Source organism: Balaenoptera musculus, chromosome 2 (genome assembly GCF_009873245.2).
Source record: "Balaenoptera musculus isolate JJ_BM4_2016_0621 chromosome 2, mBalMus1.pri.v3, whole genome shotgun sequence".
NCBI lineage: Eukaryota > Metazoa > Chordata > Mammalia > Artiodactyla > Balaenopteridae > Balaenoptera > Balaenoptera musculus.
The window spans coordinates 109601904-109615879 of NC_045786.1; the positions used below are offsets into that span (position 1 = coordinate 109601904).

General features: G+C 34.6%; 1 protein-coding gene across 5 annotated transcripts in view; it reads left to right on the forward strand.

The window, feature by feature from the left end:
• ARHGAP5 (Rho GTPase activating protein 5) overlaps positions 1-13976 on the forward strand; it is a 77129-nt gene that overhangs the window by 43996 nt on the left and 19157 nt on the right. Inside the window, exon 4 of one of the 5 annotated variants that reach the window (XM_036841604.1) lies at positions 5872-5964. The exons of the other annotated variants lie outside the window; for them this stretch is intronic. Coding sequence (XP_036697499.1) covers positions 5872-5900 — 29 coding nt within the window. The 3' untranslated portion in view covers positions 5901-5964. Of the gene's footprint in view, positions 1-5871; positions 5965-13976 lie in introns of those variants that run through there. 5 annotated transcript variants of the gene reach the window in all.

The following is a 13976-nucleotide window of genomic DNA, read 5'->3' on the forward strand; positions in this document are numbered from 1 at the left end:
TTCATGTACAAATATTTGTTTGAATACCTGTTTTCAGTTCTTTTGGTTACATACTTAGGAGTGAAATGGTGGGTTGTATGGTAATTCTATATTTAACTTTTTGAGGAAATGTCAAACTGTTTTCTGCATTTTACATTTCCATCAGCAATGTATAAGGGTTCAAATTTGTCCACATCCTCCTCAACACATGTTATATTCTGTGTGTGTGTGTGTGTGTGTTTTATTTATTTTTATTTTTTTATACAGCGGGTTCTTATTAGTTATCTATTTTATACATATTAGTGTATATATGTCAATCCCAATCTCCCAATTCATCCCACCACCACCATTCCCCCACTTTCCCCGCTTGGTGTCTATACATTTGTTCTCTACATCTGTGTCTCTATTTCTGCCTTGCAAACTTGTTCATCTGTACCATTTTTCTAGATTCCACATATATGTGTTAATATACGATATTTGTTTTTCTGTTTCTGACTCACTTCACTCTGTATGACAGTCTCTAGGTCCATCCACATCTCTACAAATGACCTTTATGGCTGAGTAGTATTCCATTGTATATATATACCACATCTTCTTTATCCATTCATTTGTCCGTGGGCATTTAGGTTGCTTCCATGACCTGGGTATTGTAAATAGTGCAGTGAACATTGGGGTGCATGTGTCTTTTTGAATTATGGTTTTCTCTGGGTATATGCCCAGTAGTGGGATTGCTGGGCTCATATGGTAAATCTATTTTTAATTTTTTAAGGAACCTCCATACTGTTCTCCATAGTGGCTGTATCAATTTACATTCCCACCAACAGTGCAAGAGGGTTCCCTTTTCTCCACACCCTCTCCAGCATTTATTGTTTGTAGATTTTTTGATGATGGCCATTCTGACTGGTGTGAGGTGATACCTCATTGTAGTTTTGATTTGCATTTCTGTAATAATTAGTGATGTTGAGCAGCTTTTCATGTGCTTCTTGCCCATCTGTATGTCTTCTTTGGAGAAATGTCTATTTAGGTCTTCTGCCCATTTTTGGATTGGGTTGTTTGTTTTTTTAATATTGAGCTGCATGAGCTGTTTATATATTTTGGAGATTAATCCTTTGTCCATTGATTCGTTTGCAGATATTTTCTCCCACCCATTCTGAGGGTTGTCTTTTTGTTTTGTTTATAGTTTCCTTTGCTGTGCAAAAACTTTTTAAGTTTCACTAGGTCCCGTTTGTTTATTTTTGTTTTCATTTCCATTACTCTAGGAGGTGGGTCAAAAAGGATCTTGCTGTGATTTATGTCAAAGAGTGTTCTTTCTATGTTTTCCTCCAAGAGTTTTATAGTGTCCAGTCTTACACTTAGGTCTTTAATCCATTTTGAATTTATTTTTGTGTATGGTGTTAGGTCTAGGGAGTGTTCTAATTTCATTCTTTTACAGGTAGCTTTCCTGTGTGTGTGTTTTAATTCCAGCCATCCTATTATTCCTTTTTGACAGGGATTGCATTTTGATCTGTAGATGACTTTGGTAATATTTCCATCTTAACAGTGTTAAGTCTTCCAATCCCTGAACACTAGATGTCTTTCTGTTTATTTAGGTCTTCTTTAATTTCTCTCAACACTGTTTTATAGTTTTCATTGTACAAGTCTTGCATTTCCTTGGCTAAGTTTATTCCTAGGTATTTTATTCTTTTGGATGCTGTTATAAATGGAATTATTTTCTAAATTTCATGTTTGGAATGTTTGTTTCTACTATATAGAACTGATTTTCGTGTGATTATCTTTTATCCTGCAACTTTGCTGAGGTTTTTTTTATTAGCTTATTAGTTCTTTTGGTGTGTGTGTGTATTTGGGATTTTGTCTGTATATAAGGTCATATCCATTGTGAATAGGGATAGCTTTACTTCTTCCTTTGAAATTTGGTTGCATTTTATCTCTTTGTCTTGCTCTGGCTTGAACTTCCAGTGTAATGTTGAAAAGCTGTGGTGAAAGTAGGCATTGCTGGTATTCCTTACTTCAGAGAAAAACTTTCATTCTTTCACCATTATGTTAGCTCTGAGTTTTTCATAAATGCTCTTTATTGCATCGCTGAAGTTCCCGTTTGTATTAGTTTCCTGGAGTTGCCATAATGAAGTCCCACAAACTGAGCAGTTTAAAACAGCAGAAATTAATTTGCCAACAGTCTAAAGGCTGGAAATCTGAAATCAAGATGTCAGCTGGGTCACACTTCATCTGAGACTCTGGGTAGAATCTTTCCTTGCCTCTTTCTGGCTTCTGGTGGTGGCTGTCAATCCTTGGTGTTCCTTGGCTTGCAGCAGTGTTACTCCATTCTCTGCCTTTGGGGTTCTCCCTGTGTCTCTGTCTTCTAAGAAAGACACTAGTCATTGTATTAAGGACTCACCCTACTCCAGTATGACATCGTCTTATCTTAGCTAATTACATCTGTGATGACCCTGTTTCCAAATAAGTTCCTCTTCTGAGGTATTGGGGGGTTGTGACATCAACATATCTTTTGGGAGACAGAGTCAACCCATAAAACCTTTTATTCCTAGTTGAGTATTTTTTATCATGAAAAGGGTGTTGGATTTTGTGAAATGGTTTTTCTTTCTCAATTGAGATGATCGTGTGGGTTTTTTTTCTTTCATTCTATTAATGTGGTGAGTTGCATTGATTGTTTTTTTCTGATGTTGAACCACTTTTGCATTCCTGTGATAAATCCCACTTGCTCATGGTATATAATCTTTTTAATGCTGTTGCATTCAGTTTACTAGTGTTAAAGTTTTTTGCATCTGTATTCATAAAGGATATTCCATAGTTTTCTTTTTTTTTTAGTGTCTGTCTGGCTTTAGTATCGGGGTAATACCTCATAGAATGAGCTAGGAAGTGTTTCTTCCTTTATCCTTTTATCCTTTAGAATGGTATTTTAATGAAAGTTTTCTCTGGTATTAAAAATGTGCTATCTTCAGAATCTTTTGAAGCATTCCTATGTTAGAGACTTTCTAAATTGTTTTCTAGATTTTATAGTTTTTCAATTTCCTGCTTTGTTGTCAGTGTACCTCCTGCTGCTTATAATCTTATTTTGCTTTTCCAGTTTGCAACTACTAATCTGCTGTGAGTCAGGAGAACATATGGCAGAGTTAGTTTAAGTTGTGCTTTTGGTTAGGTTAAATAGAATCTGTGGAAAAACAGGAGGTATTCCTCCTATAAAGGAAATAATATATTTTAGTGCAAGGGCTTTGTACATCTTTTTGGCTATTTATAATCCTTTTTGTTTCCATTTTTTCAGTTATGACAGGTTAGGTGATCAGATGACCAAGTTCCAGATAGGGGAAGAATTTCTTCACCTATGTATCCTAAAATTTATATTTGCATGTAGATATAGTTAATCTGGAATGCCCCCACTATTACAAATGAATTATAAAGAAATAAACTATCTGTATAGCTTAGAGGTTATTTTTCTGCTAAGACTCTTGTTAGAAGGATGAATGTCTCAGTAAGTTTCTTTAAGTATTGGTCTAAAATTATGTTTGTTTCAACACACCAATGATGATGAAATAAATGAGGTGAAATGGGTAAATGAATCTTTGTTTTTATTGCTAAATAAGGTCAGTATAACTTTCTTTTATTTAAATATATAACTTTCTTTTTATTTTATTTATTTTATTTAAAAGCATTCCCACTTGCTTTTTTGAAGAACTCCTACAAATTTTCATTATTCTAACACTTTTTCACTAAATGTCATTACCTAATGTCTTCTGTACTTCCTTGTCCTACCTATATATATCTCAATCCATTTTTATGTTCACTCCTTTGCATACCTCCTCAACCCCCACCATGTTATTCTCTTGGGAAACCTCAACTTTGGTTAAACTAACTGCCTGTCTACTCTGTGGTTGGACCAGAAAGTAGATTATAGCTGTAGAAAAACAAAAACCATGCATTTCGTGTTAAATATGTGACCACAAATCTGAAGTAACCATCCCATATTTTCTTTATTTCTTCACATTTTGAAAACTTTTGAACCTTCAGAAATGTTGCAAGAATAGTATGATTGAGCATCCATATACCTTTCATCTAGATATACCAGTTTGGGTGGGGGGCTGGGTTGCCACATTTCTCCCCAACTTTTTTTTTTTTTCCCAAACCATTTGAAAGTCACAGACATCATGGCACTTTGCTCTTAAATCTTTTTGGCATGTGTCTCTTAAGAACAAGGACATTTTCTCCACATAATCACAGTATAAATACCACCTTCGGGAAATATACATGATAAAATACTGTTATTTAATATTTTATTTATAATCAAATTTCCTTCATTGTCCCATTGTCCCTCTTACAGCTTTTTTGTTCTTTCACTAGGATCCAGTCAGGATCGTGCATTGCATTCTTGCTATGTTTCTTTAGTTTTCTTTAATCTAGAATAGGTCCCTAGCCTTACGTATGTTTTCCTGACACATTCTTTGAAAATTTTAAGTCACTTTTTGCAGAATGTTCCTGAATTTTGTCTGATTCCTGGTCAGATTCAAGGTAAACATTTTTGGCTGGACTTCTACACAGGGCTGTTGTGTCTTAATGCATCACACTAGGAGACATATTATTTCCTAAGGACTTTTTAGGTGCTTTTGAATTTCTAGGCTTTTATACCTTATTCCGTGTCAGATAATGCTAAAAGTTGGTATCATTGGCATCTGAATTTAATGATTCAAGTGTGACTTGTTTATTCTTGATCTAGCAAAGAGAAATTATAAATTAGACCTTAAAGCCTTTCTTTAGATAATTTTTAGTATGCCTATATCTAGCAGAAATTCCTTAAGGTTTTTAGTATGTTAATATGTTACCTTTTGTGTTTTCTAGTTTTGAAATAAATTTTTATCTGTTAGCAAGAACATTTCTTCTTTGAAGTAGTTGGTCATTGGGTTACAGCCTATGCTTTGTTTTGTTTTGTTTTTTAAACACCACAGCCATTGGGACCATAATCTCTAAGAGAGGAGGGACCCCCAGCTCCTAAAACTAGGAGGACATGTGAATAAATCCTTTTTTAATAAATGTTTAAAAAACGAATCCTAATTATTTTTAATAATCCTAAGTGTGTGTCCTTGTGCCAGTAGTTATACATGAATGATATCTCTTTAAGTCTTTATTTAACAAACTAGAATTAGCATTTATTATTTTTTCCTATAAAAATGCATGACCTTTGCAAAAGATGAGAGAATGGAGGCATTTGTGCTACAGTGTGACTTTTATAATTTACATTTATATCAATTGACTAATTTGTATTGTGCTGAGCTGTTATATCATTAAAAACCCAGGTTTTACATTGTGATAATAGTGGATGATGAAGGTGATACATGATATGCAGGATGCTCTGTGGTTATGACAGGGAAAGAAAGGCTATTCTCAGGAGAAAGCTATGTCAAATACTTTGTTTTTAAGTTAGATTGAAACATAAGGAATCGTCATTTTTTGTTATTGACAACCAGGTGATTATACCTGAAGCTCTTTTGTTTTTTTAATGGTGAAATTCCGGCTGGAAAATGAATGTGGTGCAAGTCTGAAGAAACACTCTAGCCCTTACTCTTTTTATCCCCAAGGTGGAATAATTAGTAATGTATTCAGCTTTTACTGAATGCTTCCTATTTGTATAGTAAACTTTCGGTATGCTATAAAATAAGTGTGTTGTTTATTCATTTAATTTTTAAAAAGTATTTATTTATTTATTTATTTAGCTGTGCCATGTGGCTTAAGGGATCTTAGTTCCCCGACCAGGGATTGAACCCTTGTCCCCTGCAGTGGAAACATGGAGCTCTAACCACTGGAATGCCAGGGAATTCCCTGTAGTTTATTCATTTAATTTTCACACCTCTGTGGCATGTGTGTGCATTTACTATCTCTGTTTTACAGAGCAAGAAACTGAGGCCCAGAGAAATTAAGTAATTTGTCTGAGGTCACACAATTGGATTCTAGCCCAGGCTCCACTACGATTATCGCTTACAGGTGATTTTTGATAGCCAGGGGTTTTTTTGTTCGTTTGTTTTGATTTGTTTTAAGGAAAGGAACTATCTATTTCATTACAGCAGGAAAAAAAGTACAGATGAGTCCATAAGGAATAGAACTGAAAAAATCACCTGTGATTTCATGAGCAAGAGATAAGTTTTTCTTCTTCTAAATGTTTACACATTTAAACATATATAGCTTTTTCAAAAGGGGAAAATTCAACATGGTTTTGTAATATTTTTAATACATGAGCAAAACTTCATTCCATTTGATAAGATACTTTGGAATTATTTTTTATGACCTATATTTCATATCTAACGTCTTGATAATTATGGTTTATTCAGTAATTCCGTATGTCTGAACATGTCTTGAAACAGTCAATAATGGCAGTTATCCTTTTGTTTACATCTATGCTCGTATTTTTATTTTCTAGGAAAAATGACTAGACATGAAATTGCTATGCCCAACCCCAGTGATAGAAATCATGCAGAGAGAGGAAATCACCTAGCATAAAACAAATGGGGTAGCATGTCAAAAATATTTCCTTTTATATATTGAATGAGACAAACTAATGACCCTGGCTTGCCCAGTTTCTGATTTTAGCAAGTCACTTCACTTTTCTAAGTTTGTTTCCTTATCATTAACATAAGGCCTCTTGTCCGTTATTTTGAAAATAGAATGAAAACAATGCATGTCATGTTTACGTTATGTATTTTTAAGCATTATATGTAGAAAGTAACAAAATGAAAGATTGGAACACTGTTGTTGCTTTTTCTTGGATATTAAAGATATATATATATCTCTCTTTAATATAGCTTCCCCCCCCATATTTAAAAATACTGTTTTTGATTGAGGAAAAAAAAATACTGCCTTTAGCCTTGTTATTTCTGTAGCATTCTTGTCCCTGAAGTGTCACTTATCATTGCTAAAAGACTCTCGCTCCATTGATGTTACTTCATCCTTATAACCTTTGATGTATCTATACATGTCTATATCTTTTTTTTTAAAAGAAGTTTTAGGTTTATAACAAAATCAAGAGGTTTAGAGATTTCCCATATACCCCCATCCCCCCACACATGAAACCCTCCTCACCCCCCATTACCAACATCACTCACTAGAATAGTACGTTTTTTGCCAAGGATGAACCTGCATTGACACATGATAATCACCCAAAGTTCATAGTGTACATTAGTGTTCACTCTTGATGTTGTACATTCTGTTGGTTTGGACATATGTATAATGACATATCCATCGTTATAATAGCATACAGAGTATTTTCACTGCCCTAAAAATCTTCTGTGCTCTGCCTATTCATCTCTCCCCACCTCCCTCACCCCTGGCAACCATTGATCTTTTTATTGTTTTCATAGTTTTACCTTTTCCACAATGTCATATAGTTGTAATCATGCAGTATGTACCCTTTTCAGATTGGCTTCTTTCATTTAGTAATACGCATTTAAGTTTCCTCCATGTCTTCATGATTTAATAACTCATTTCTTTTTTGGCATTGAATAATATTCCATTGTCTGGATGTACCACAGTTTAATTATCCATTCACCTCCTGAAGAACAGCCTGTATGCTTCCAAGTCTGGGTAGTTATGCTATAAACATAGCTATAGCTATAAAATAAATGTTGTAAACATCTGTGTGCAGATTCTTGTGTAGATATGTTTCCAGTTCCTTTGGGTAAAATAACAGAGGATGATTGCTGGATGGTATGGTAAGAGTACATTTAGTTTTGTTTTGGTTTTTTGGTGGTTTTTTTTTTTTTTTGTCCACACTGCACAGCTTGTGGGATCGAACCCAGGCCCCTGGCAGTGGAAGTGTGGAGAGTACATTTAGTTTTGTTAAGAAACTACCAAGCTGTCTTCCAAAGTGTCTGTACCATTTTGCTTTCCCACCAGCATTGAATGAGAGTTCCTGTTGTTCTCCACATCCTTGTCAGCAATTGGTGTTGTCAGTGTTCTGGATTTTGGCCATTCTAATAGTGGTATCTCTTTGTTTTAACTTGCAATTCCCTAGTCACGTGTGATGTGGAGCATCTTTTTATATGTTTATTTGCCATCTGTAGATCTTCTTTGATAAGGTATCTGTTAAGGTCTTTGCCCCATTTTACAATGGAGTTGTTTTCTTATTACTGAGTTTTAAGAGTTCTTGGTATATTTTGGATAACAGTCCTTTATCAGATGTGTGTTTTGTAAATATTTACTCCCAGTCTGTGACTAGTCTTCTAATTCTCTTGATGTTGTCTTTCACAGAGCAGAAGTTTTTAATTTTAACAAAGTCCAGCTTATCGATATTTTTTTCACAGATTGTGTCTTTATCTAAAAAGGCATCACCATAGCCAAGGTCATCTAGGTTTTTTACTCTGTTGTCTTCTAGGAATTTTATAGTTCTCCATTTTACATTTAAGTTTGTGATCCATTTTGAGTTCATTTTATATATATATATATAATTTATTTGGCTGTGTCGGGTCTTAGTTGCGGCACGCAGGATCTTTTCATTGCGGCGCGCATGCTCGCTCTTCGTTGTGGCGTGCAGGCTTCTCTCTAGTTGTGGCACACAGGCTCAGTAGTTGCAGCACGCAGGCTCCAGAGTGCGCGGGCTCAGTAGTTGCGGTGTGTGGGCTTAGTTGCCCCACGCGTGTGGGATCTTAGTTCCCCAACCAGGGATCAAACCCACATCCCCTGCATTGGAAGGCAGATTCTTAACCACTAGACCACCAGGGAAGTCCCCAGTTTGAGTTCATTTTGTCAAGGGTGAAGGTCTGTGTCTAGATTCATTCTTTTGCATATGAATGTCCTATTTTTCTAGCACCATTTGTTGAAGAGACTGTTTTTGCTCTGTTCTTATTGCCTTTGCTCCTGTGTCAAAGATTAGTTGACTATTAATAGGTGTTTATTTCTGGGCTCTCTACTCTGTTCCATTGATCTATTGAATATTTGCCTCTTTTTTCCTCAATACCATATTGTCTTGATTACTGTAGCTATATAGTAAATCTTAAAGTCATATAACATCAATCCTCCAACTTCGTTCTCTTTAAATATTGTCTTGGCTTTAAGTCTTATCCTCTCTATATAAACGCTAGGATCAGTTTGTTGATAACCGTAGAATAATTTCCTGGGAATTTGATTGGGGTTGCATTGAATCTGTAGATCAGGTTGGGAAGAACTGACAACCTGACTATTTTGTCTTCCTATCTATGAACATGTTATATCTCTCCATTTACAGTTAGTTGACCCTTGAACAACGTGGGTTTGAACTGCGTGGGTCCACTTATACCTGGATATTTTTCAATAGTAAATACTATAGTACTACACAATCCATGGTTGATTGAATCCGTGGATGTGGAGCAACAGCGGATACAGAGGGCCAACTATAAGTTATACATGGATGAACTACTGCATAGTTCAAGGGTCAGTTGTATTTAGTTCTTTGATTTCATTCATCAGTTTTGTAGTTTTTCTTATATAGATCTTGTACATATTTGTTAGAAAATTTTCATTTTGGGACATGCTAATGTAAGTGGTATTGTGTTTTTAATTTCAAAGTCCATTTATTCCTTGGTGTATAAGGGAAGAAGTTGATTTTTGTATCCTGCAACCTTGCTATAATCACTTACTAGTTCCAGGATTTTTTTGGTAGATAGATTTTCTACATAGCAATTATGTCATCTGTGAAAAATGATAGTTTTATGTCTTCTTTCCCAATTTGTATACCTTTGATTTCCTTTTATTGCTTGAGCAAGTACAAGAACTTCCAGTACTTTCAACCAGATGTTGAAAGGTATGGTGAGAGGGGACATCCTAGCCTTGTACCTGATCGTAGTGGGAAAGCTTTGAGTTTCTTTGGGTACTAGACCCTTATCAGATAAATGATTTGCAAATATTTTCTCCCATCTTATAGGTTGTCTTTCTTGATAATGTCCTTTGATGGACAAAAGTTTTAAATATTGTTGAAATCCAATTTATTTTGTTTCTCATGTGTTGGTGCCGTATCTAAGAATCCATATGGGTTGCCAAACCCATTGACATGAAAATGTACTCCTGTGTTTTTTTCTAAGAGTTTTATGGTGTCAACTCTTATATTTAGTAAGTAATGTCATCAGCAGTTAGGACTAATTTTACTTAATTCTTTTATTCTTTGGATTCCTTTTATTTCTTTTTCTTGCCTAATCTAGCTAGAACTCCAGTACAGTGTTTATTAGAAGTAATGAAAGCAAGCATCCTTGTTGATTCTGTTTTTCTACTTTTTTATTTTTGTTTTCTACTTTTTATTTTGTTTATATCCATTTTAATTTTTATTTCCTTTGTTCTGTGTAGCTCTCTTTGAGTTTATCCTGTTTTCAGTTCATTGAACTTCATGTATAGATTTCTAGGTTTCTTTTTCATATTTGGAAGTTTTCAGCCATTATTTTTTCAGATATTCTTCTTTCTCCTTTTCCCCTCTGGGAAAGTTTTTATGCTAGTGTTGGTATGCTTGATGGAGTCCCAGAAGTCTCTTTGACTCTGTTCATTTTTCTTCATTCTTTCCTCTTTCTGCTCCCTAGACTGGATGATCTCAATTAACCAGTCTTTAAGTTCATTGTTTCTTCTGCCTGCTAAAATTTGCTGTTAAACCTCTATAGTTTATTTTTCATTTTAGTTATTATACTTTTCAGCTCCAGATTTTCTCTTTAGTTCTTTTAATAATTTCTCTGTATTTATTGATATTCTTCATTTGTTAAGTCATCATTCTCTTGGTTTTCTTTAGTTCTTTGTTCATGGTTTCCTGTAGCTCTTTGTGCACCTTGAAAGATTGATTTAAAGTCTTTGTCTAGTAAGTGCAGTGACTGGGTTTCCTCATGGACAGTTTCTATTAATTTCTTTCTTTTCTACAATGGGCCATAGTGTTTTGCTTCTTTCCATGCCTCTTAAATTTTTTGTTGAAAATGAGAGGTTTTGAATATTTTAACATAGTGAAACATAGGCAAGCCCTTGTGCTCTTTAATCTAATTTGTGGATTATCTATACACCTTACTTCTCCTTTACCATTTGTAATCTGTTTTATGACTTCAGTGAAACTCTTGTTTTGTATCTATTAGCAACTCAAAGAGAACTTAGACCATTTTAGAACTTCAGATATCAAGAGTTCTGTGTAGTGTAAAGATTAGTTACCTTTCTAATGAAAGAAAAAGGGGTGATGATACTTGGTTCAAACATATTTTAAGTTTAGTTTTGGAATATTGGAATATATTTCTAATACCTATATTACTTGGAGGCCCAGGATAGATACTTTGGGTGATTTAAGTCGAAGTTAAACTTGGATAATTCACATCTAGATAATTGAGTTGGCTTCTTCTTCTTTTTTTTTTTTTTTAAAGGAGAAAATCATATGATCATTTCAATAAATATAGTTGATTACATTATTTCTGTATACATTCTTTTTTTTTCCACACACACACACACACACACACTGTATTTTATTTTTACAAGAGATTAATAGACTGACACCAAGCATGTAAATGGATGACACAAACAAAGCAACAATGATTGCAATTACCAAACATGAAACACACTCATACTATGTCATAATATTGACATTCAGTCCAGTAATCCTCCACTGTGACAGCTCCTTTACTTTGCAGTGAAAATTGATTTGTATATTCTTTGCCTCTGAGTCCTTGTGGGATTTTTTTATTTTTTAATTCAAACAGAAAGTCACAAAAATTATACTCATCCTCATCAGTTCACTGAGTCGCATGTAATTAATTTTTTTTTTCATCTTGATCTTTTGTTAGCACTTTTATGAGTTCATCAGTTTTTCACTAGAGTTCTGAAAATGCTTATTCATTCCGTTCAGTAGTACAGTCAGTTACCAGAAACCTGTACTTGTCAGAGTCTTTTCCATGAATTCCTTGAAGATGAAACCCTTTTATAGGAACATATTTGCAAAAGCATCAGAGTACACCCAGAAATGTCTGTAAGTGACAAAGACTTAAAAATGACCACAGTTAAAGATTTGATGAAAGTTCATAATAATGCAATTGACAAGGAAATTTAGTTATTTCTGAGATATACATTTTAAAGTAATAACTAGAATTATGACTGATAACATTATACCAGAACATAAAATTTTTAGAAATTTCATGTAATGCCTGAAACATTTATATTAACATATTTCCGTACAAATAACCCAATGAAAGTTTAGTATTAGTTGTTTTGTTTGTTTTTTTATACTGCAGGTTCTTATTAGTCATCAATTTTATACACATCAGTGTATACATGTCAATCCCAATCACCCAATTCAGCACACCACCATCCCCACCCCACCGCAGTTTTACTCCCTTGGTGTCCATATGTCTGTTCTCTACATCTGTGTCTCAACTTCTGCCCTGCAAACCGGCTCATCTGTACCATTTTTCTAGGTTCCACATACATGCGTTAATATACAATATTTGTTTTTCTCTTTCTGACTTACTTCACTCTGTATGACAGTCTCTAGATCCCTCCATGTCTAAACAAATGACTCAATTGCGTTCCTTTTTATGGCTGAGTAATATTCCATTGTATATATGTACCACATCTTCTTTATCCATTTGTCTGTTGATGGGCATTTAGGTTGCTTCCATGACCTGGCTATTGTATATAGTGCTGCAATGAACATTGGGGTTCATGTGTCTTTTTGAATTATGGTTTTCTCTGGGTATACGCCCAGTAGTGGGATTGCTGGATCATATGGTAAATCTATTTTTAGTTTTTTAAGGAACCTCCATACTGTTCTCCATAGTGGCTGTATCAATTCACATTCCCACCAACAGTGCAAGAGGGTTCCCTTTTCTCCACACCCTCTCCAGCATTTGTTGTTTGTAGATTTTCTGATGATGCCCATTCTAACTGGTGTGAGGTGATAGCTCATTGTAGTTTTGATTTGCATTTCTCTAATAATTAGTGATGTTGAGCATCTTTTCATGTGCTTCTCGGCCATCTGTATGTCTTCTTTGGAGAAATGTCTATTTAGGTCTTCTGCCCATTTTTGGATTGGGTTGTCTGTTTCTTTAATATTGAGCTGAATGAGCTGTTTATATATTTTGGAGATTAATCCTTTGTCCGTTGATTCGTTTGCAAATATTTTCTCCCATTCTGAGGGTTGTCTTTTCGTCTTGTTTATGGTTTCCTTTGCTGTGCAAAAGCTTTGAAGTTTCATTAGGTCCCATTTGTTTATTTTTGTTTTTATTTCCATTACTCTAGGAGGTGGATCAAAAAAGATCTTGCTGGGATTTATGTCAAAGAGTGTTCTTCCTATGTTTTCCTCTAAGAGTTTTATAGTGTCCGGTCTTACATTTAGGTCTCGAATCCAATTTGAGTTTATTTTTGTGTATGGTGTTAAGGAGTGTTCTAATTTCATTCTTTTACATGTAGCTGTCCAGTTTTCCCAGCACCACTTATTGAAGAGACTGTCTTTTCTCTATTGTATATCTTTGCCTCCTTTGTCATATATTAGTTGACCATAGGTGCGTGGGTTTATCTCTGGGCTTTCTCTCTTGTTCCATTGATCTATGTTTCTGTTTTTGTGCTGGTACCATATTGTCTTGATTACTGTAGCTTTGTAGTATAGTCTGAAGTCAGGGAGTCTGATTCCTCCAGCTCCATTTTTTTCCCTCAAGACTGCTTGGACTATTTGGGGTCTTTTGTGTCTCCCTACAAATTTTAAGATCATTTATTCTAGTTCTGTAAAAAATGCCATTGGTAATTTGATAGGGATTGCATTGAATCTGTAGATTGCTTTGGATAGTATAGTCATTTTCACAATATTGATTCTTCCAATCCAAGAACGTGGTATATCTCTCCACCTGTTGGTATCATCTTTAATTTCTTTCATCAGTGTCTTATAGTTTTCTGCATACAGGTCTTTTGTCTCCCTAGGTATTTTATTCTTTTTGTTGCAGTAGTAAATGGGAGTGTTTCCATAATTTCTCTTTCAGATTTTTCATCATTAGTGTATAGGAATGCAAGAGATTTCTGTGCATTAA